The sequence below is a fragment of the Ammodytes marinus genome (assembly GCF_949987685.1).
Source record: "Ammodytes marinus genome assembly, chromosome: 3".
NCBI lineage: Eukaryota > Metazoa > Chordata > Actinopteri > Uranoscopiformes > Ammodytidae > Ammodytes > Ammodytes marinus.
The window spans coordinates 18,659,052-18,680,887 of record NC_137232.1 but is presented as its reverse complement, the minus strand read 5'-3'; the positions used below and the strand labels follow the sequence as shown (position 1 = coordinate 18,680,887).

The window sequence follows — 21,836 nt, the reverse complement described above, 5'->3', positions numbered from 1 at the left end:
TTTTCCTTGGAAACAGCAGTCGACGAAAATAATCTCAACAAGAATAAAAATACTTGTATGTTCCAATTTCTGTTTTTCCAATAGAATTGACTGTAACTCAACAACTAAGTTTTTGGTGTAGCACTGGGTGGTGACTGGTTTTATTTCAAGCAATCAGTGTAGGCTTGTAGCCATTTATTGGTTAAGCAGTAGTGCTGCTCTGGTGATTGTAAAAGCCAGTCTGACTTAAAGCTGTAATCAATCAGTTCTAAATTAAACCGGCTGATTTAAAGGACGTATGGGGAGAAAGTTACAATTTAGTAAGCCTTAAAAAATCTTAACCAGAGGATATCTCTAATTCCCCACATTAAAATGGTGACCTTGAAGTATAAAAAAGCGCATTGCAGAAGATTCGTCCTCCAACTCTGGAAATGTGGAGCATGTGGAAGGAATAATAAGACTCTCCTGGAGCAAAAACTCAATTCTGTGAAATATCTTTATTTATGCAATAATGAAAGGTGGACTGAGTCCAATAAACACAATAGCATGTTCATCATCACAGGAGATCTGTACAAAACATTACACTTTGTAACAGTAAAATCAGGTTTTTTCTTCCTCATTGGTCGAAATGCCACTGTCAAACACCAGAAAAAATACCTTAAAAAATAAATTTCAAAATAAGCTTTCACACCAAGTTCGTTACCTCACTAAAGTTTACTTTTAAAGTCATAAGAATAGTTAATAAATGGCAAATTAGGTCAATACCCAATAGTCAAGTTATTCTTTGGTGAATGCTAATCATTTGAGGACACTCATTAATACTTAGTGAAATGTTTATCATCCTTTTTGAAGATTATTGTGTAACACTTTGATATCTTGATCATTACAATTGTTTTACATTATATATCCTGTTGTTCTTTTATTTGTGTTCTTCCAGTGATATTGGGATGATTGGCCTTCAGTAGCTATGGATTATGTGAAATATATCTTCACATTCTTTAACAATGCTTTGCCTCATTTACTGTAATTACCATTATTTATCGTACATTAACATACTGGATTTGATTTTATTCAATATGTGGTGGTTGTATTTGCATTCATGAATTTATATCCACCACTTTATAAAAAATAACAACTCTAAGCTAAATGGATCACAGACATTTAAATTTCCGTCCATAACTTAAGAATATCAAATAATTTCATGCACAGAACAGTCACCATTTAACCATTAGAACATTATTTGCCATTTACTAACATTGTGTCATTAAATGCTGCCTAGAAGAAACGATTTCACTGCAGTGTTTCATCAAGGCAGAACAATATCACCTTTTGTTATATAGGCTTACAGAGTCACTTTGAATATTGTGTATACTTTGATGGGAATGAGCATTTAATCGCTTGGATGACAACGTTTATGTGCATAAACTAAATGGAGTATTTAAGTATTGTTTCTACAATATTATACAATTACCAAGGAGTGCTAATTTGTTGCACTGGAATTACATAGGGCGGCACTACAGGGAGTCATACATACTTAGTAGGAATGATATAGTTAATGGCGGTGAAAGAAAAAGGGTCAAAGACAGCTCCCTTCTGGATTGCATGTTCCACTCCGCTATGAGGGTTTCTGAGTTAAACCAAGTCACCCTTAGAACTCATAAGCCCCTTTTCTTTCATGGCGGTTCTAAAAACCAGTGTAAGTAATCCTCTGACACGCTGCTACAATCCAAATACACACACTCATTAGAGAGAAGCCAGCGCTCGTGAGCTGAAGTGAGAAACGGCAGTTGTTGTAACTCTGGTATACCCCGGGTTTCCTCTGCAGAGGCATTTCCATAGCTGTCTTCATTGTTCACAGTAAAATACCACTCTACAACAAATACCTAGACACTCACTCACACATGCACACATACTGTATACACACACACAGTATCTAAAATATTTCAAAGCAAAAAATATCAACTGGGTAGAATGCACTTGAAGCAACAGTAGAACTCAAACTTTGGTCGAACAAATATAACAATTTCTGTATGTCTACACAACATCAAATACAATTTAAGGCAAACAAATAAACCATTCAACAAGTCAAACAACAAAAAGGTTCAAAAACATACATTGAAAATATTTCTTTTTACAATATATCCTCATAGAAAAATATGTTTGACTTGCACAGAGTTTGGCCACAGTAAGACTCAGTTCGACCTTGACTGCACAAGACGGCATCGGATTTCATCACAAATCTATTGGCTCCAGTGCAGCTGTAGTAAATGGCATCGTAGGGCATTCTGGAGGATAGTCCACTGGCATGGGTCTACTGTACAATATCCTGCTACTACCGCACACAACCAAGCAACCAAACTAGTGTTGCCTGCCAATAATGATTATTACACTGTCATTTGAAGTATGCAGATAAACAAACTCGGATCACATGTTACAACATTGTGTATTATTCTGTAAACATTTTCTTTAAATTTCCAACACACTATTTCTGTTCATCGTCCAGTATTTACAGTAACAACAGGATGTAACAGTGCACAATCTGAAGGAAAAACAAAACTACAAATACAATATAATACAAATACAAGTACTCTCTGTTTCTGAAGCGTGCACCGCAGCTAACTTTTGAAATCACTGCGGTGTGCTCCGATAGTGCAAAATGCGACCTCAGGGTCTGGCACCGAGCGAGTACAGCACGTCCCTATGGGTTGGCTGTGGACTCGGTCTGAGGCGGCTGTCGAACGGCATGTTCTGCCTGACTGGTTGAAGGGAAGGAAAGGGGGCAGAAGCCAGGGATTAGTAAACCAGCCACAACAAGGCTGACGTCTAACATGGAGAGGGAAAGGGAGGCTGCTGAGGCCTGCGTTTGGGGAAGTCTGTCCATTGGGGCTCCAGATGTAGAGCTCGCTAAACAGATTGAAAACTAAATGTCACTGCGCTTCTGTGTCCAAAGGCCAGTGCATGGATAATGTGTTGTTGTTGAGTATTTACATCAGTGGAGGTTTTTTGGTGCAGGAGCCAGTTAGTCAACATGACCACCTGTCAGCAACAGCAGTCTGGATGGGAGTCAGTGTCAGAGTCTGGTAATCTGTTGCTTTAAATCTCTACAGGTTCAAAGTCAGCACCTTCGTCACCCATCACCCTCAAAAGTGTGTGTTTGTATGTGCATGAATGTGTGTATATTTACTATCAATGGATGGTACATTCTTGGGTTTTTACAATTAAACACATTTTGAGCTTGACACAGACATTCGCAAAAAATCATTGCAGTCCCATGGCAACCGCTTAACATTTCAGGCACGAAGACTAAAAGTGATGTCATCCAAACGTGCAGGTCAGGAAAAAAGGGTCCGAACAGGTGGCAAGGCGCAGAGCAGGGCCAGGCAAGAGGCGACCTTGAGCTGTGAGGGACACCAGCACAGGATCCAATGTTCATATACAGTAGGTAGAGGTGACACTGTCAAATAGAGAGAGAGAGAGAGGAAGATTTGTGAAGTGTCACACATTGGATGGAGAGATGACAGTGATTTGTGTTTGTGTGTGGTATCAACATGTTTCTTCTCACCATGAAACAGCTCTAATTTGACATAATTGCACGGATATCATTTCCAAATCTGAAAATGAGTGGATTTTTAAAGCACATGACGACTTTTGCAGTGGATCGTCATTTATTTGCGTAATCATAATCATGGGCAAAATTTTCATCCAGTCCTCCCAGGGACCTGCTGCTAATAATAGCATCTCTTACTCGGGTTGCCACAGGAATATTAAGTATCCAGGAGAATTACTCATTGTTTTAACTCCCTTTTCTCGTCTACTTTGATTATGTTCACTATTATTCTTTTAAGACTTAAGTCGATTCATATACATAACAATGCCCCTATGAGTAAATAATGGAGCATAATGTAATGGAGCGGGTGCATCACAGGACATAAGATAAACAAGCTGGACGTTTATTGACTTTTCTGGAACTCAAAAGTGGCGTGCAAAAAAATCAATCTGTGTTCACGTCAAACCTTAGCAGAGCGGTGAGCTCTCAGAGCCTTGACAGATGGTTTAAGTTATTTAAGGTGAAAGGCTGCATCATTAGACCAGGAATAGTTCATATTGTATCAGCCACAGAGGCAACAGTGATTGTTATGATCTTGATTGGGAAACAATGAAACACGATTTTGCAGGTTTTGTAGCAATCCTAGGAGGCCCATTCTGACATGCGACCTATGTTTTCCATTTCTAACCATCGCCACCTCGTTTGATATTTGTACATTTCATCCCTATGTTTGTCCCCTGCTTTAAAATCAGTACACTTAATTGCCTGTGTTATATCAAAATGTGTGGGACTAATGCATGTCATAGCTCTGCTCAGGCATTTTGTAAAATAATTAGAACCAATTTTCGGAGGCGTTCAGATCAGGAGTTCAACGGTGCTTCAGTGTTGCTCGTCATGACAAGCACAACTCATGTGAAAACAATAATATAATGTATTCTGTGGCTAAGGGGGGGGGGTGTCTTTCTAAAAATTATGATGTCTATATGACATGTATCTCGGCTTTTGTTCCAGACTGAATTTACAATGTTTCCATGGAGGTAATCCTTTAACCTTTTTTTTATATATACAGTATATCAACCCATCTTCCAAACTATTCAATGTATGTACTGCATGTAATTGCTCCATTTTGGGATTTGCAGTACAGTTGAGACAGTCCAAGAGCAAAAGGAATCATTTGTGAACTGTTGATTCCGAGAGCCAAAGCCAAAGAAGGCTAGAAACAAGTGTTCAGACAGGTTGTAAACAAGCAAACAGTGAACAGTTTAGCCAGATGGTCTAAACTACTAAAAGCAAGTGCACCTGCTGTCAATAATATTCAGTAACTGGAAAATCCCTTATTGTTGGAAGTCTACACAAGTGCACAAGGTCAAATTTGCATCTCAAACTAAGTCTGTAAAGAACTGTGATGTTTACAAAAAACTTTTTTTCTGTTCACCTGATTTTCTCAACCTGAAGCTTGTACTTTATCGCCTGAATGTTCCTGTTTCTTGCCCTGTTCCCAGATCTCTCGAATAATTTGAAGCATATGAAGGAAAATGATTACTGATAAAAACAGTGGTCATCACTATCTAAATAAGACAAATGCTTTTATAACCAATGATTATCCTTTAAATCTCCCACATTTAAAATGGAGGTCTCACCTTGGCCCTGGACCCTAAGACCCCTTTGTTCTCCTCTTCTATCCTCCTGCAATCCTCCCGTGTCTTTGTGGACGTCAGGGAGTGGTGTCTCCACGTTGTATGGAGGCACGTCCCCATACGCCTTGTCCCACTCCACCCCCTCCTGCTCCTCCCCCGTTGTCTTTGTCGGACTCGGGCTGGCTCTGGGCGCGCTCTGGTTTGGGGTTGGGTGTGCACGGCGGGTCGGGCTGTTGCACCGACATGGTCCGGCGCAGGTGGGTGCGCTTACACAGGAAGTCAGGCTTTGCAGAGAGACCGAACGAGCCTTTCCTCAGGACCATGCGAACCGAAGAGGTTTTCTTGACTCGGGCTCTGTGCCCAAACTGAAGGGTGGAGAGGTGTGCTGCATAGCCATCGCTCAGGAACTACATTTAGATAGAAAATCAGTAAAGAGAGCAGTAGGAAGATTAAAGTAAAAAAACAAAAAAGAAGATGAAAACCCAAAGCCTTTCAACTACAATAGGCAGGCAGTAACAATATGAAAGGCTTCCAAAGAAAAAAAGATAAAAGAGGTGAAATGCATTTGAGCTACCTGGCACTGATTTTGGTACTTCTTTGAAGGTCTACCAACAATATAAATCTGCGAGGGGCTGAGGCCGAGCATGTTGTAAACAGAGATGTCCTTCATTGAACCGTAGGCAGAGTTGATCTTAATGTGGCACTGGTGAGAGAGAGGAAATAAAAAGTTGTAAAAATGCGTGGTATTTGCATTGCTGAGCAACCCAAGGCTACAACACTGTGAGCTTGCAAAAAAGAGTGACGTGGAGGAGATACATCTAGGGATCAGTGTAGGGGGCTTGCTTTATGCTTTATGAGAAACATGCTTTATGAGAAAGATTTAACTGCCGGTTTAATGTCAGGACGATAGTGTGTCTCAAGAGGTGTACCTCTTGTATGAGGTTCTTGAGGAAGATGGTCTTTTGTCGCAGAGGATCATGAACCAGGCCTTCTGAGAAGAAGATCATTCCATGGGGAAAGTTGTGCTGCGAGAGCCAGGAGACCACGCGCTGCTTCTGCATATCAGGGCGGCCTGTGATGTAGATGATCAGATATCCCAGGTCCTGCCAGTGTCTGTAGAATACAACACATTTAACCCCTTAAAGTTAGTCATTCATCACTAGTAGTAGCATTACCAAGGACACACTTAAAGGAGACATATTGCATCAAAACTGAAGCTGAAATAAGACAACCCCGTCAGTTTCTTTTGGGCTGTTAAGGTCAGAACATGTGTGAATCGCCGCGCTGACCAAATTATTTTATTTTATTTTATTTTATTTTATTTTATTTTATTTTATTTTATTTTATTTTATTTTATTTTATTTTATTTTATTTTATTTTATTTTATTTTATTTTATTTTATTTTATTTTATTTTATTTTATTTTATTTTATTTTATTTTATTTTATTTTTGCGCTAGGAACTTAATTTGGGTGTACAGTTCAAATTGCATAGCATATTACTCATTGCTCATTAGCATACTGTATCATGCTTCCCATAGGTAGCCCCATCTGAGGCTACAGAGGTGAGGCAGACAGAGGGTGGAAAAGGCTGGAAATATGTGATAAAGAAAGGGGCAGTGTGAGACAAATAAAGTTTTTTCTTTTTCTTTACAATAAACCTTGATAACCGCTTCTTGTGGGGACCAAAATGACAAAATGTAACCAGAAGATTAGCATAATATGTCCCCTTTAAATGTTTAAAAGGTCTGGAGGGCATACACATTCACTTCTGAATGCAATCTTTTTGTTAATTTCTCAAGGGGGTGAATTTCATTGAAATGCCAGCACTTGCATGCGCACACTCAGAGGCTGTTACCTGACTACATCAACAGCCCCGGGGCGGACCTTAGGATCACTGCCCATGATTGACACACTGGCCGCAAAAGAGCCATCGATGCTGAAGACCACACACTCCATGCCCCGAGGCAACACAGTCAGATAGGCCTCTGCACTTGTTTGATCCCCCCTAGAAAAAGAGAAAGGTTGCATGAGAAATTGCCTCAGCTACACATGGTTGTTATTACGATCAATGCCCTTATACTTCCAGCACACATACACACACACTGATACAGAGCATGGATATACACTAGGTATATAGGTTTTCAATAATTATTTCCTTTTTTTAGATGTATTTTTCCATTGTATGTGCATAAACAAGCAGCACTCTGTAAAGGGCACATAGATGCTTACTTGACCACCATTTTAATGGGATAGACCCCCAGGCCGAGCTTCTTGCTCTTGGGTATGGTATATGTGACTCTGCCGCTGCTGTTGGTCACCTCCGTGTCAAAGTGAACCCAGCGGCCGGACTGAGACTGTGTCATCAGCAGGATGTCCACCTAAGAGGGGCAGGGTGGGTCAACAGGTTGGAGATTAAGGTTAAGTCGTTGATGCGAAAAAACTTATAATTGTGGTAATCAACCGTGTTCCGCTGCTCTTCACCTTTTCTCCAGTCAGAGTGACCATGTCCAACGGGCCGTACATGAAGCGACCGACCAGAGTCTGATGTCCGTCCTCGGTGGCAATGATGTCGTTCACCCTGTGGTTTCCAGTGACGTTCTACACATAAGATGGAGCATGAAACACAGTTCAACCGGGACGCTCAAAGCAAGGGTTTTTTTCTAAGCTTGTAACCGTAACAATTGTTAACTGATTTCATTAAGATTGCATGATGGTCATGATGTTAATTTTTAATGCTTAAATCTGACTGTGAGCTTTGGAAAAAAACACCAGAGCCAGCTTTTAGAAATGTCTTATTTTTTTTTAAAAGCTGCAATCAATATTTTATGTTAACAATGGATCAACAGTTCATCAATGAATGACTGTGTAAGTGGCGACCAACTTCTCATCCTACTCTGCAGGTTGGTGAAAACTAAAACAGAGCTAAAAGGTGAGTGGATTTACTAGAATACAAGAAACATGACTATGTTGTTCCATAACAACATAACTTAACTGCATTAACTTAAAGCTGATCATATTTGAATGGTATAAGGTATGTTTCTACTGCGCCAAAGCGTCCAACAATTCAAGCCATTCATAATAGACTGCCTATGGTGTGGACATAGATGTGACATTGAAAGGACTCTTGTGCCTGCCTGAACAAAACTCTGCAATAGTGTTTGACACAGCACTATATAACAAGAGGGAAAGACTCCTCATGCTGATGGTTGCATAAAGGCGTAGAATTGTATAAGCATTAGGTAATGTTCTCACACTCTGTTGAAGGCTACCATGACAGAAATTGTACTTTTCAAACTGATTTCTCTGTCATTTCTTTAACCTTTACTTTATCCTGGAGGATTTTGCTCAGCACAAACACTCTTTTTTCAAAATCCTGACAGACATTTTATAATGTCTTATATACCCTGTAGATAGTATGATAACAGATAACACTTCCATCACAAGCTTGCAAAGAAGGACACATGCTTATGAAAAGCTAATAATCTGTTATTTTTTTTAAAAACTCAAAGAGAAGAGTAACAGCTAATATACAGTAAATGCAAATTTGATTGTTAAATTGAATCTATGTTTATGATGACATTTTGTTTAATTGCAAATAAAATGCTGTTTATTGACAGCATTTATATGCAGATTATGGAGCTTCTGAAAATAATAAATATAAATTGGAAATTGCTATTGTGATCAACCCTTTTATCCTTTTATCATTGTTGTTTATGATAGTTGATCTAACAGATGAGACATCTAACAAGGAAGTTTGACATATCCAACTGTTATACCTCAGTAGCTTTGCTTGCACAAGGTCTTCCTTGCTGATCCAGTAGTGGCAAGTGTGCAGTGTAGGCATATAATGTGTGCACACACACAGTCATAAAGTACATTTAACACCGCAATTACTATGTGATTTAAGAAGGCCCCGACAGTGTTCGATATCTAGTTAGATTTTCCTGAAAGAGTTCACTAAGTAATCTCTGCGGTCATATGTGAAAACAGGAAAAGCAAAATGCAAATCAGTTTCATCAAGTGGAAATGTCGAGGAGATGAGTTTGGGGGATCAGATCACCACCTGAGAAAGAGCAGCATGTACAAGAAACAGTCGCCACATTAGATAATAAGATCAAAAATACAGGCCAATAGTATCACTCTGCAACAGATGAACTAGCCGTGTCCCGTTTAAATCATGGAGCGGTTTTGAACCGCCACATACTAAATAGTATTCAGGGCAAGTTTTTTGCAGAGCTGCTTTTCTTTCAGCACTTAACATGACTTGGCCAAGGTAAGGCACAAACAAGATAACACTAATAAAAGGAAAACCTTCACAGACTCAAATATAGATATTTCCATGGAGCTCTTGTTGCGCAGTTCTTTTTATAGCTTCATGAAAAGCAAGAAGTCGCTAAATTCTTGTCTTCAGAAAATTATGAAAGGAGTGTTTGGTGGATAGCAATGTAACCTTGATCTGCAGAGCTCAGAAGAAGCATCACGTAATAGTGTGTCTGTGTGCATCAATGCTTCAAGCTGAAAATGTGGGAGTATTTAAAGATATTCAGGTCACGGACCATTCACACAAACCACAGAACTAAAGCACTACAACTTCAGCAGTTAATTATTGCTGTATTTTTAGTTTCACTGGCCCTCATTTATCAATTTTGCGTGGAAACTGGTGCAGATTCTGGCGCAAATACCTCCCTACGCCAGGTATCGCGTGGGATTTATCAAACAGGCGTATCTCGCCAATCGTAGCGTACGCCAGGCCATATATTGATAAATGCGGCGGATGGAAACGAGTGTATCACGCCCCTATATTTTCTCAGTTTAGAGGCCTCGCCCAGAGGTTTTACGACATGGATATGCGCAATACGGCACTTCCCTGAAGTAGAAATTGACAGAACAACAGCGAAAGTAGAAAAAAAAGAGTTTCATTTCGGAGCATTAGCCTACAAGCAGCATCAAAGAACGACAGAAGGCAGCAGTTAGGAAGGAAATAACTGCTGCGGTCAACAGCGTTGGTGTTGACTCAAAATCGCCACTAAAAAAAGCGTGTTGCTGTTCTGAAATGCAACCAACTGGGGGTGCGGGGCTGCGGGCATAATATAAGTGGTGGAGGAGAAAAAGACGCACCAACTGTCCGATAATGGTCCCCATAAAATAAATACACGTCTGCAGAGATTTGAATGATTAGAATGTATTGGCCCTTTTAGATAGCACTATTCAAAAGGGTTTTAAAAACTAAAAATAACACATTTTGCGTTTGTATGACAGCATGCGCTTGGCACGAGTGGTCAGCCCGGCCGTCAGCTGCACAAGCCGACCCGGCAGCGATCAGCTGTGAGAGCGCCCACCGTCCTGCTCCACCAGCAGATAGGAACAACGTGCCGGTTAACGGTGGAAATTAATCGCTCGCTTTAGCATCAATGACACATTAAAAGAGGAACTAACATCTACAAAGTGCGTCAAATAAATAAAATGTTAAGCTGAATGTTGTGCCGTGTATTTTTTTGTATCATAAAGAGCAGTGTAGGCCTACTACATATTTAATACTTAGGCTAACATTTTGAATGAATGCAGCCCCCGTGCCTCAGTGTCCCCCCAGCTGCTCCAGACGGAGATAACTGCCGCAGTCCCATGCAGCGCTCCTAAGTGGCCGGTGTGTGCACTATTGAATCAGTGCTCCTACTCAGTTGCGCACCATAAGCTGCACAATTTTAAGTGATTAATATCTTTATTTCGGTCTGAGCAAACACTGCATTTGTATTATCTTCTTATAATTGTCCAACAAAGTCATCGGCTACCCGGCACAGCCTGCACTGCGAGTCCATGCTGTTTACAAAATTGCGTACACGAGCTGAGAGCTGGCGTGGGATTTGAGCGTATCCTACGCTCACGTCCATATTGATAAATGCCGAGATTTGCGTGGAAATGTACGTACACCCATTTTTCTGGTCTACGCAAAATTGATAAATGAGGGCCAATGAATGCAAGGCCATTGCTGCAGAAGAACATTTACTGCAGTGTGTGTGTGTGTGTGCGTGTGTGCGTGTGTGTGTGTGTGTGCGTGTGTGTGTGTGTGTGTGTGCGTGTGTGTGTGTGTGTTTGCGCGGGTGGGTGTATTTATGAGAATGAGCGGAGCCTTAGAGACAGTATTTCAGGTTGTGTAATATCTTGGGTCCAAGCCAATTTGGCTTGTTAAAATGTGCATTAGCTTGTTGTATAAAGTTTGAATACCAGCTTCCAAAAGTTAACTGGGGAACCATTCACATTTATTTGTATGTGATTTTGCCAGCATACAGAGCAACCTGGGACAAAAGCATATATTTACGAAGAAAGGAAGAATAGCAAATAATTTATCACCCTTAGTTTAACATGCGTCCTCCTTCTGAGCCACTTTTCTCGTGGGCTGGATGGAGAGAATGGAGCTGAGTCCAAATTGCGAGCTTCCTGGGTCTTCACACAGTCGCCTCGCATGAGCTGTCAACAAAGACATTAATACATAAGAGCAGGCACAACACAGAAAGTCAGAAACCCCCACTGAAAACTGCAGTTGTGGGTTGGCATCATAAATCACAATTCTAATAGAAAGCATTTGTGAGGAGAGCAGCACTGACACAGATTAAGGGCTAAGGGGTGATTCGGAGTACTCAAATAAAATGACCTCTCAGTGCTCCAGAAAAAGACATGCATATCATTCCTGACTGGCAATCACTGGGTGGGCTTGGGTTGAACCGAAAACATAGGTCACTGACTGACTGACTGAGCTTGGAAGGTGAGGAAAAAGTGCTCGATTCAACTTTGACGCTTGAAGTTTGTTCTCTGTGCGGCTCTTAAATTCCATGAAAATCCTTCAATGTGACATGACATCGAGTGGAGCTGAAAACCTCTCAACCACAATAAACGATCCTCAGGTTTTTTTCAGCTTCCTGATGGCGTCGATGGCACTTTTCCTTTCCTCCGGGGCTCTCCTTATTCCCCTCACATTTTATCACAAAAGAAGACGGGAAATAAAATTGTTGCTCTCCGAGAGCTCTGCTTTTTAATTAAAAGACTGCCAGTGTCAAGTGACTTTTAATTAAGGACATGACGGTTTACACCATTATTTATTTAATTATTTATTTGTCTTGCTCTTTGATGGTGTCTGTCATTTAATTGAACGCTATTTTTATTTTAATAGACGCACAAATACACACTATGTGTGAGTGCACTCACGCAATTTCTTCATAGGCATCTCAAGGGCTCAAGGTTTAATTCCCACTTTGTACTAGAAATATGTGCGTTGGTTGCACTTTAGGCTTTAATGTTGGGTCCATGACTTAAAGATAATAATGAGAGATTGCTGGAAATGACCCGAGTCTTCCTATGGTTCAGAAAAAAATATGCTAGTCCCTAATATTATCCTGCAATGCATGAAAGAAATTTGTCTCAGTTCAAAATAAACGTCTTTATTTAAATTAACAGCTGCCCAGAGATCTCTTATTGTACCATCTGAGATCCATGTTAGCAGATTTAGGGGTGAGATCATTTCTCATACAGCCAACTAAAACAAGCAACACACCAATCGTCTTAATGAACTATCACATGGCATTTTAGATACATACTGTATCTGATTATCCCTCGAGCCCTGCTCTGTATAAGGAGAGCTTGCTTACACAAACTGAATGTGATGCTCTCTGGGAAACTGCAAGCAACTAAGTATCAGAAGAAACTAAAATAACATGTGGAGTTACCCCAGGGTCAATCATAGGACCCCTTTTATTCAATTGCAATATACTGCCATTACATGAATTTGAATTATGTTATTATTATTTTTTTATTCTGAAACTTAATATGCTAGTTTTTCATATTGACTTTCCCCTCTGTTTGTCTTAAATAATGCACAATAGAACTGAGTGGCCTGGAAATTAAACCACTTTATGTTAAAGCAACAACACAAAGTATACACTCAGCCTGCCACTGTCCCATTCCTCCACCTCCTACAACTTTCTTTGTTATGCTACATTGTGAAACATTACATCATACACCCCACAAAGAGCTAAATGCATGATGCAGTGACAGCTGCTGGCTTCCTGCTGCTCTCACTTGGTAAGAACAGCATACAACCAAATAAACCCGGAGGCCAGGGAACACAGTTACATCAAGGATGACAGGGAGAAAAGGCAAATGTGTGTTCTTCACAAGAGCTTTGAGACCCTCCCTACCTTTGATTTGAGAAGTTCAGTCTTTTGAAATACCAGCCAGCACAGAGACTGCAATTCACATAGACCCTACAAACCGTCCCTGCAAACAGTTTTGTCTTGTTTTGAAACATCATACAGAAATGTCCTTAAGATGATGCTAGTTGCCTATTGCTGTTGGGAAAGTAGAAAGTTCACTAATTACACACACACGTATCTACCATGATAAAATGTAATGTTTTAGTATGATATTTCAATAGTGTGTGCAAATTACTGAGTTAATGATTCTCCCAATCTGTGAAAAAAACAATAGGCTTTCAAATAAGACTTTGCCCACCTGCTGCAGAACAAAGGATGCTACGTCAGTGGACTCCCAGTAGGAGGCGTGAAAAAGGTGAGGCAGAGCTACTGTTGGGAAGGCAGTCAGTACATCAGGGCAGTACAACGCATAATCCAGCCTCTTGGAGCCCCACCAGCTTCTGGAAACTGAAACAAAACACATGCAAAGACATGTGAGGTCTAGAGATGGACCGGGAACCTCATGAACCTATTTTCATCTACAGGATATGATAAAAAAAAAAAAAATGAGACAGGAAAATGAGACAGCTCCCACTCACTGTTAGTGATGGTGTCTCTCAGTTGGCCAGTGGAGCAAATCGACGTTTCGCTTTCCACACTGGTCACACTAGATCTACGCCCGCCTTCTCCCCCTCCTTTAGACTTTGTCTCAGAGGACTGCGGTGAAGCTGGAGTTTGATCGGCTTCCAGAAAGATGTTTGGGTGCCCTTGGATGCTCTCCGCTGGGGAGGGTTAGAAGAGGGGGAAAAGAGAAAAGGCAATGTCAATGGGAGGGAAAAGGAAAGGAAATGCTTCGATCACACAGCAATCGACCGGCCCCTCGATCATTAAATCAATGCTGTTATTTTGCCTACTGTATTGATATTACTTTGTCTTTTCTCAGGGAAAACCAAAGACACACACACAGTAGGAGTACAATGACAGAGACAGCTTACTTGATTTTGAAAAATTCTCTTGGCTACTGCTGAAACAATAGAGACCTTTTATAAGGCTGCTGTGTCTCTATGCAGCTCTTTTTCCTATTTGTTCAGATTTAAAACAGTAATAATAGGAAAATGAGAATATTCCCTGTAGAACCGTTTTCCTTTTTACCAGACACCATGTATCTACTTGTTATTCTCTTAGAGCGGAGCCTGGAAGAAGCATATCTCATTAATAATTCAATCGACGGAGAGGCAAGTGTATAACTTAAACCCTACATACAATACAATACTTTCTGGAGACAAACAGAGACTCAAACTGAGTGTCCATCAAACAGTATTGGTTTCTTTCTATTATCCATGCTATGAAAATACAAATATTTTCTACAAGACTGTGAATCGCCGTGAATGTTGCTGTGGATCAATCGTGACACTGTATGGCTTAAATGACGTCTAAATCAGCCTCTACTCCACCGCCATGCTTCACACAATGCGCTGCAGATGATACGTTGACCTTAGCGACAAACAACCTATAAAAAAATCAGCGCTCTGGCAAACAACTGAATGAGATGTGATCTACAGTATATATGTGTATGCACCTCACATACAAGCAAAGACTTAACGGCCATATGACCCCACTTCTGTATCATGCAATTCCCTCGCTCCTGTTGATTGTAATAGTGTAATCAGTGGGAAGACAGTTGATGTGGTTGAGTGGATATGTATGGTATAAATTGGGAGCTGGTGTAGGGAGCAACATAAGTGATGAGAGCTGAGATAAAAAATAAATAAATAGCAAGCGTGTCCGCGAATGTTAACCACGTCATGTCGTGCCTAGGTTGATCTTTTTTATGGGAGAAATTCATGATGCATCTCTGGGAAGGACAGATTCTCCTAACAGTTTCCTCTGACACATTTGTCTCTGTTTAAATGACCTCCACTCGCTCGTACAAACATTAGCATTTCTGACGTGGTCACTAGTGGAAGATGTGTGCATATGCCAGCCTGCATTCAAAATGAATTCATGCAATACATTTGCATGAATCAACCCATTATGCGGAATAGTCCTTTTTTTTCTTTTTTGCTTCGCGGAGAAGTCGATAATTGGCAGATTAACCCTCTCTCGGCTTCCTGCTGGAATGGTTATAAATAAACCGCCAGACGCAGCCACATGTTGCTGCGTGTTTGATCTGTGAAGGATCGGCTACCGCAGCAGAATACTAATTAACAGCCGCTCCGTGGAACGTGGGGGAGAAACAGGTGTGGTTTAAAAACACCCACAGTCACGGTAAAGAGGGATTCACATTTGGACTGTTAGGATGGAGAAGATGATGGAACCTGACACATACTGTGTGTGTGTGTGTGTGTGTGTGTGTGTGTGTGTGTGTGTGTGTGTGTGTGTGTCATTTAAAAAAAATATATATGATGGTATATAGAACAATGATTTATGAAATAACTAATACTAATAATGAATAGTTTGTTAGTCATTTGAAGAAAAAAACACTAAATTGCAGACTTTAAACTAAATTAAACATATATTAATTAATTAATTAGAAAAATAATTATCGTTAATAAGATTAAAGCCCAGTGGGACCTTGGGCTCTGGAACATTGATGTGAACATTTTCTTTGACCATTTTCAGACATTTAGAAACCATTATTGTAATGAATTAATCATAAAATAATTGAAAGACTATTTCTGACTGTTTCCTTAATTTTGTTTCATCAAGGCTTGGTTGGCAGAAAATACTGTGCTTGAAGAGTGCAAGAGTTGGATAGAGAAAGACAAGTTTTCTCTCAGGTGCAGTGGTCCAATCTTTACATTTGTGAATTTTGTCTTTCTTTTTTTACAAGACAGGGCAGGTTATCAGATAATACTGGGTTGAAAACTGACACTGAAATATTTGACAACTGCAACAGCATACCGATGAAATGCCCCTCTCTCTGGTCACATGTTTGGGCCATCATAAAGACAACTGAATGTCACTCAAGACCCATACTACTGTATATTCTCTAATCAAAAAAAGTGTATTTTTTTGTATATAGGCTACTATAAACAGTTTGCAAATATTATGGCAGTTCTAACCTGCTCTACCCTCACAAACTTTACACAAACACACAATACAATCTTTCAACTTTAATGAGCCCTGCCCCACACCTCTCAGAGGAGTCTTATTCTTTCTCCCTGCCTGGAACATTAGCACGACTCTGCCTTTCTTTCACAGCACAATGAGCAGAGAGACGCAGGAGAGGGAGGGATGGTTTATTCTAGACAGACAGAGAGAGAAAGGGCCAATGACTCTGTCGCATTTTCTGAAACACACACACACACACACACACACACACACACACACACACACACACACACACACACACACACACACACACACACACACACACAAACAAAACAATTCAAAAGATGTTTGCTGGAGCATCAAGGAGGGGGGCAGAAGCAAAACGAGCATTGATAGTAGGTCAGACAATAACAACTGTAGAAAAATGAAGTAAAAAACACAAAAGAACAGTCCCAGTAAAAGAACGCCATGGAAACAGAAAATACTATAATTGAAGCACGAGGCAGGGGGAGAGTGAAAATGCTAATGATAGTAGTAAAAGGAAGGACAATTTGAGAATTCAGAAGGTGAGGGACGATGATTGCACTGTGGCCTTGAAACGTCTTTGTGGCAAAAAAGAGAGACAGGAAGAGACTTTTAAGTCAGCACCATCCCCCTCCAGTCCTCTCTCCGCACACACACACACACATGCACACTGACACACTGACACACACACACACACACACACACTCACACACACTCACACAAAAGAAAAGCTTCGTATTGGGAAATCACTATAATCCACCAAGAAAGCATCTTTACATCATAGCCATGTGATCAGTACTGATAAAAATGACATATATATCAATGTGTACTAGCGGTGTTGGATGAATACATTTCCCATTGGATCATATCTGAAAATCAATAAGGCGAGGGCTCATTCTCTCTTTATTGGCAGCATTCATCATAATATCGCTCCACTGTGGAGAAGCCTGATTTGCTTGTCTCTCCGTGCCTTCATAACAACCAATTACCATATTACACACATAGGGGATTTGTGTGACTGTTTCTTCTGTGCGTCTGTGTGTGTTTATATGTACAGTATGTCTGCCTTTGCTCGGCTGAACCTGTCCATGTTTTTTAAATTCAACATGTAATTTGAGAGCACACAAGATCGCTTGACGGAACACGGATGCAGACCTGTAATTAAAACCCGGCAGAGCTGCATGCCTGAGATGTGCATCTGCGTTTACACTACATCACCTTCATCAGCACTACTGGCTCCCATCAGTGAATGACAGAACATGATTAAATTAATAAATCACAGCTTGGGCATCCAGTTTACACGGGTAAAAACACAGGGTTATTTACTTTCATGTGAGATGAGTTTTTATCAACAGGTCAAGGATGAGTAAAATGCAAGGATTACACGCGTGCATGGGCTTCTGTTTAAACAGGAAACAAATAAGGTGATGGGAGTGAGCAAGGGTGCTATGTGGTTATTCAGTGAAGCTCTTCAGATATGCAAATGTCTCACATTAGGTGGTTCATCTATATGTGAAAGTAATGGCTTCCAGGCATTTAAACACACGTTTCCATTAAAAGTTCTGTATTGGCTTCATTCAAGCATTACAGGACTGTAACAGGAAAAGCTACAATACTCGCTATCTGCAGCTGTTCTGATTATTGTTGTGGTTGAGAGGTTTTTTTTAGACTGATCTTACATGGGAAGAATCTAATGTACAACTTTAAATACAATATAAGATAAAGACCTTTCTCCCCCAGCTGTTCTCTGAGTAACTGTCAAACAAACGTCAGATGAAATGCTGATGCTCCTTGTGCGACCTCAATGCTTAAATGATCTGTCTCTGTTCATATCTCCCTAAAGAACTGCGTTGCATGGTTCCCAGTAAAAAAGTTAATTGAGCGAAAAATGAAAATGATATCAATGAGATGGCACATTTGACAAATCTGCTTTGATTTACACATTTTGCTAACAATTGCATGTCAAGTTTTTCTTATCCTTGCACAAAACCACAACGCCTCATCTTCTGATCTGGGTTCATGTTCACAGACTGTGAACACAAGCAATCAGTCCTTGTCCTACTTTCTCTCTCACTGAGGTAGGTGGAAAGAGAGGCAGGCGAACCAGGGGATGCGTCATCACTGCTGTTTAGAGTGAGTCTCTATGTCCCAAGAGCAGGCTAGAACATGTTTCAAATAAAACATTGGCTCATTAAGGACTTAGGGGCACTTTACACGGTGAAAACGTGAGTTTTCCCGTTTTTGGTTTAAAAAAAAAAACCCCGTTCAGACACAATTTATCTGACATCTTCACCCGTACACAAAGTTTTCAGAGGAAACGGGCCGAAATCGCTGAAGTAGCAGCCATGCCAAGCCAATAGTCAGCGGTGACACAGCCTAGTAGATAGCTCTTCCGGTACAATTTGATGCATAAAACCTTACTGTAACCGAAAATTAATGCCACTAACGTTCATAAAGCGGTTGGTGTAAGCTTGGGGTTACAAATATTGTAAAAGACAAGCTTTCTGTCCTCTTATTTCACCGCATTGAACTCGGAAAAACAGCAGACTTGCTGATAGTGAAGGGGCTTCGTGAGCGGATATTTTCCTGTTAGGCGTACTTCAAAATAAAAGTCAACTCACGTGTGTCCAGCGAAATGCTATGAATGTTTAGCCAGTGAAATGCTTTTACTGTGAAGCCGTAGCCTTAATGCTCCTTTTGTTGAACAGTAGCCTAACTTAACCGCTGCACGCTGATAGTGTTTTTTTAATGTAGAGCCGTGTCCCTGGCATATAGAAGTGACACACGTTTATTTAGCTAGAAAAACAGGCAGAGCACAACTCTTTCCCTATTTGCTTGTAGGAGCGATTGGTGGCACGATAACAAATGCATCAGCAACAGCACAACGTCCATGAGCACAACGAATACAGCTCGGTGATCCGCCATTGTTGTTGTTGTTTTCCAACTGGCGCACGTGGACCTACAAAGACGGCGCATGCCTATTTATATCCAAACGCAATGCGCATGTGTGAGGGTGGAGCCGTGACGTCAGCGTTATCAGGGGAAATGGTTTCGGTGTTTACAGGAAACCAAAACCGTTAAGTTTTCCAAAAAATCCTCCCTCGGAGGTGATCTCAAAAATCTGCGGTTCATGCCTGCGTTTGCGTTTGCGTTTGCTGTTTTCCTGTAAATGATATAGTGCAACCGCAGAAATTTTTCTGCGTATGCACCGTTTTGCGTGGCCGTGTAAAGTGCCCCTTAGTTTCTATAACTGAACCCTCCAGGGGGGATTGCAGCTGTTCTGTGACACATCTGGCTGACTAGATTTGCATACTGTGACGGTAAAGGTACTGCGCCACGAGAAGATGAATTATAATTGCTTCAAACTTTGGGCTTTGGAGGCAGGAATTAGCTCATCCTTATGCAGGGCGAGCTTGCACAGGAATATTTCCTCACACTGTGTCCTGTCCATGTGCGCATGTGAAAATTCACATTACTCAGTAATATAATCTCCCACCCACTGTAATCTAGTCCCGCTAACACGATTCCTCAGAGATTTCCAGACATCTTTGAAATGCTAAATCTAAAAAAGGTTATTAATATGGCATTATTACAACGACTGCAGAAAATAGATTGAGCAATGAAATATTCATTGGGAGCTGCTCTCTTGAATCTCCCCACACCGGCAAATTGATTTCCTGGGTGGAATCCCCCGTCCTACCTATGAGCACTGAGCGTCCGTCTCCCAGAGGGTAGCGCTGGTAACGTGGAACAGCAAATGGTGGCAACCTGTGGAAGAGGGGCTGCAGCAGAGGCTCCAGTCTGGAGGCGGAAGGGTCCGAGGGGTAAAACAGGTTGAAAATCTGCGAGCAGGCTGGACGGAGCTGGGTCACTGAGGGTCAGGAAACACAATGGACAAGAAAAGACAGATTTTAGTCTGAAGTGTAGCTGTGTCACATGAGCAAGGTACCATAGGTAAGGCTACACATGTCCTGGTTAAAATGAACTACGTTTTTAGTTTCTATGAGCAGAGGCATATTCTTGCCTCGTCTCCTAAGAGCAGGAATCACACCAGCCCTTTGGGGTACAGAGAAGAAAGGGTTTAAATGATGAGACTATCCAGCTATGTCATATTGTGGTCACATTTTAATTTTTAACCAATTAATTCAACTTGAGTGCTTTACAGTTGACTGATGCACTTATAATTAGACGAAAGAAATATAACAAAAGAACAATAATTGCAGACTAATGGGCACATGCACACATGCACACACACAGCGATCATCCCAAGAGTTCACACTTTTTCAGAGTTTACTTTACAGAGAAAAATGTCCTCACAGTGTGGGTTGTCTGCGACCGGTTGGTCCACACAAGTATATAAAGACAAACACACACATACACACACACACACACACACACACACACACACACACACACACACACACACACAGACACAACACAAATAGAATTTCATTATTTGATATGAGCTGCCGGTGTCTCATGCTCACCCTGTATGGCTGGCAGCACAGTGCGTCTCATGGCCAGGACGAGGCCCAGCGGACAGCCCAGCAGAAAGCAGTCTGACACATCAAAGTCAAAGCGGCCGGGGTTCAACACCAGACTGGTGCTACTGCCGCCACGTACCTCCACACTCTCCTTCATCAAACTGGGGAAACACAGAACATAGAAGGTTATCGAAGGCGACTGTCTTCAACTTTATTCCTTCGCTCTTTTGATGCTTGCTCTGGCAGTCCTTCCCTCTGCTCAAACTCCCTGACACAAATTCACACATGTAATTACAAGGACAAATCTGCCCAAAACCAATTGGATTGGAAGACGGCATGTGAAGATTTTCTGAAGGTTGTTAATTCAGAACTACTGTAGTGTTGATTGGGTTGTACTAAGCAATCAAGCACATGACTGTAATAAGGACACACTTGATGTTGTTCAACACTGTTAAAAGCTGTGTATACCATGAAGAAAAAGTCAAGTCAATCAAATGTAGCTTCAGGTAGGTTTCTGGGGGGGGATCAATTCCTTTCAACCATATTTGTTGATCGGCACGGATAAAACAATATATTTAACTTGTTGACAAAGAATTGCTGCAGCTACAGGCAGCAGGATGGTTATACAATGAATCCGTTCAGGGGTCGATTTTAAGCACTAAAAAGATTCATGCTTAAATCGTGAGGGCAAATGTCTCCGCCTTGGCACAGATGAGTCAGTGATGCTTTTTGTTTTGTCATGGTTCGATCGTTGTTTTGTTCTTAACATTCTGTGGTCGTCGTTTGCACCGCCCATTATTGAGCCTTCGCAATCTCTATCACGCTTACAGCTGGACTCAGTCAAAAACCCGCTGCTGGCTTCCCCAAGATCCCTCTGTTCTCAAGCCAGCCAATGTTTCCGGGGAGAGAGGATAAGCCAACAGTCTC

At 41.0% G+C, this 21,836-nt stretch overlaps 1 protein-coding gene across 2 annotated transcripts in view; it reads right to left on the bottom strand.

Moving 5' to 3' along the window:
• Positions 1-457: 457 nt before the first annotated feature.
• pitpnm3 (PITPNM family member 3) overlaps positions 458-21,836 on the bottom strand; it is an 87,765-nt gene continuing 66,386 nt past the window's right edge. For both annotated transcript variants that reach the window (XM_080025066.1, XM_080025067.1), the window contains exons 9-20: positions 20,913-21,070; positions 20,126-20,296; positions 13,947-14,129; positions 13,667-13,815; positions 11,513-11,629; positions 7,646-7,762; positions 7,394-7,542; positions 7,020-7,169; positions 6,093-6,276; positions 5,738-5,866; positions 5,167-5,570; positions 458-3,433 (exon numbers count right to left, since the gene is read on the bottom strand). In XM_080025066.1, coding sequence (XP_079881192.1) covers positions 5,241-5,570; positions 5,738-5,866; positions 6,093-6,276; positions 7,020-7,169; positions 7,394-7,542; positions 7,646-7,762; positions 11,513-11,629; positions 13,667-13,815; positions 13,947-14,129; positions 20,126-20,296; positions 20,913-21,070 — 1,837 coding nt within the window. In that variant the 3' untranslated portion in view covers positions 458-3,433; positions 5,167-5,240. The remainder of the gene's footprint in view (positions 3,434-5,166; positions 5,571-5,737; positions 5,867-6,092; positions 6,277-7,019; positions 7,170-7,393; positions 7,543-7,645; positions 7,763-11,512; positions 11,630-13,666; positions 13,816-13,946; positions 14,130-20,125; positions 20,297-20,912; positions 21,071-21,836) is intronic.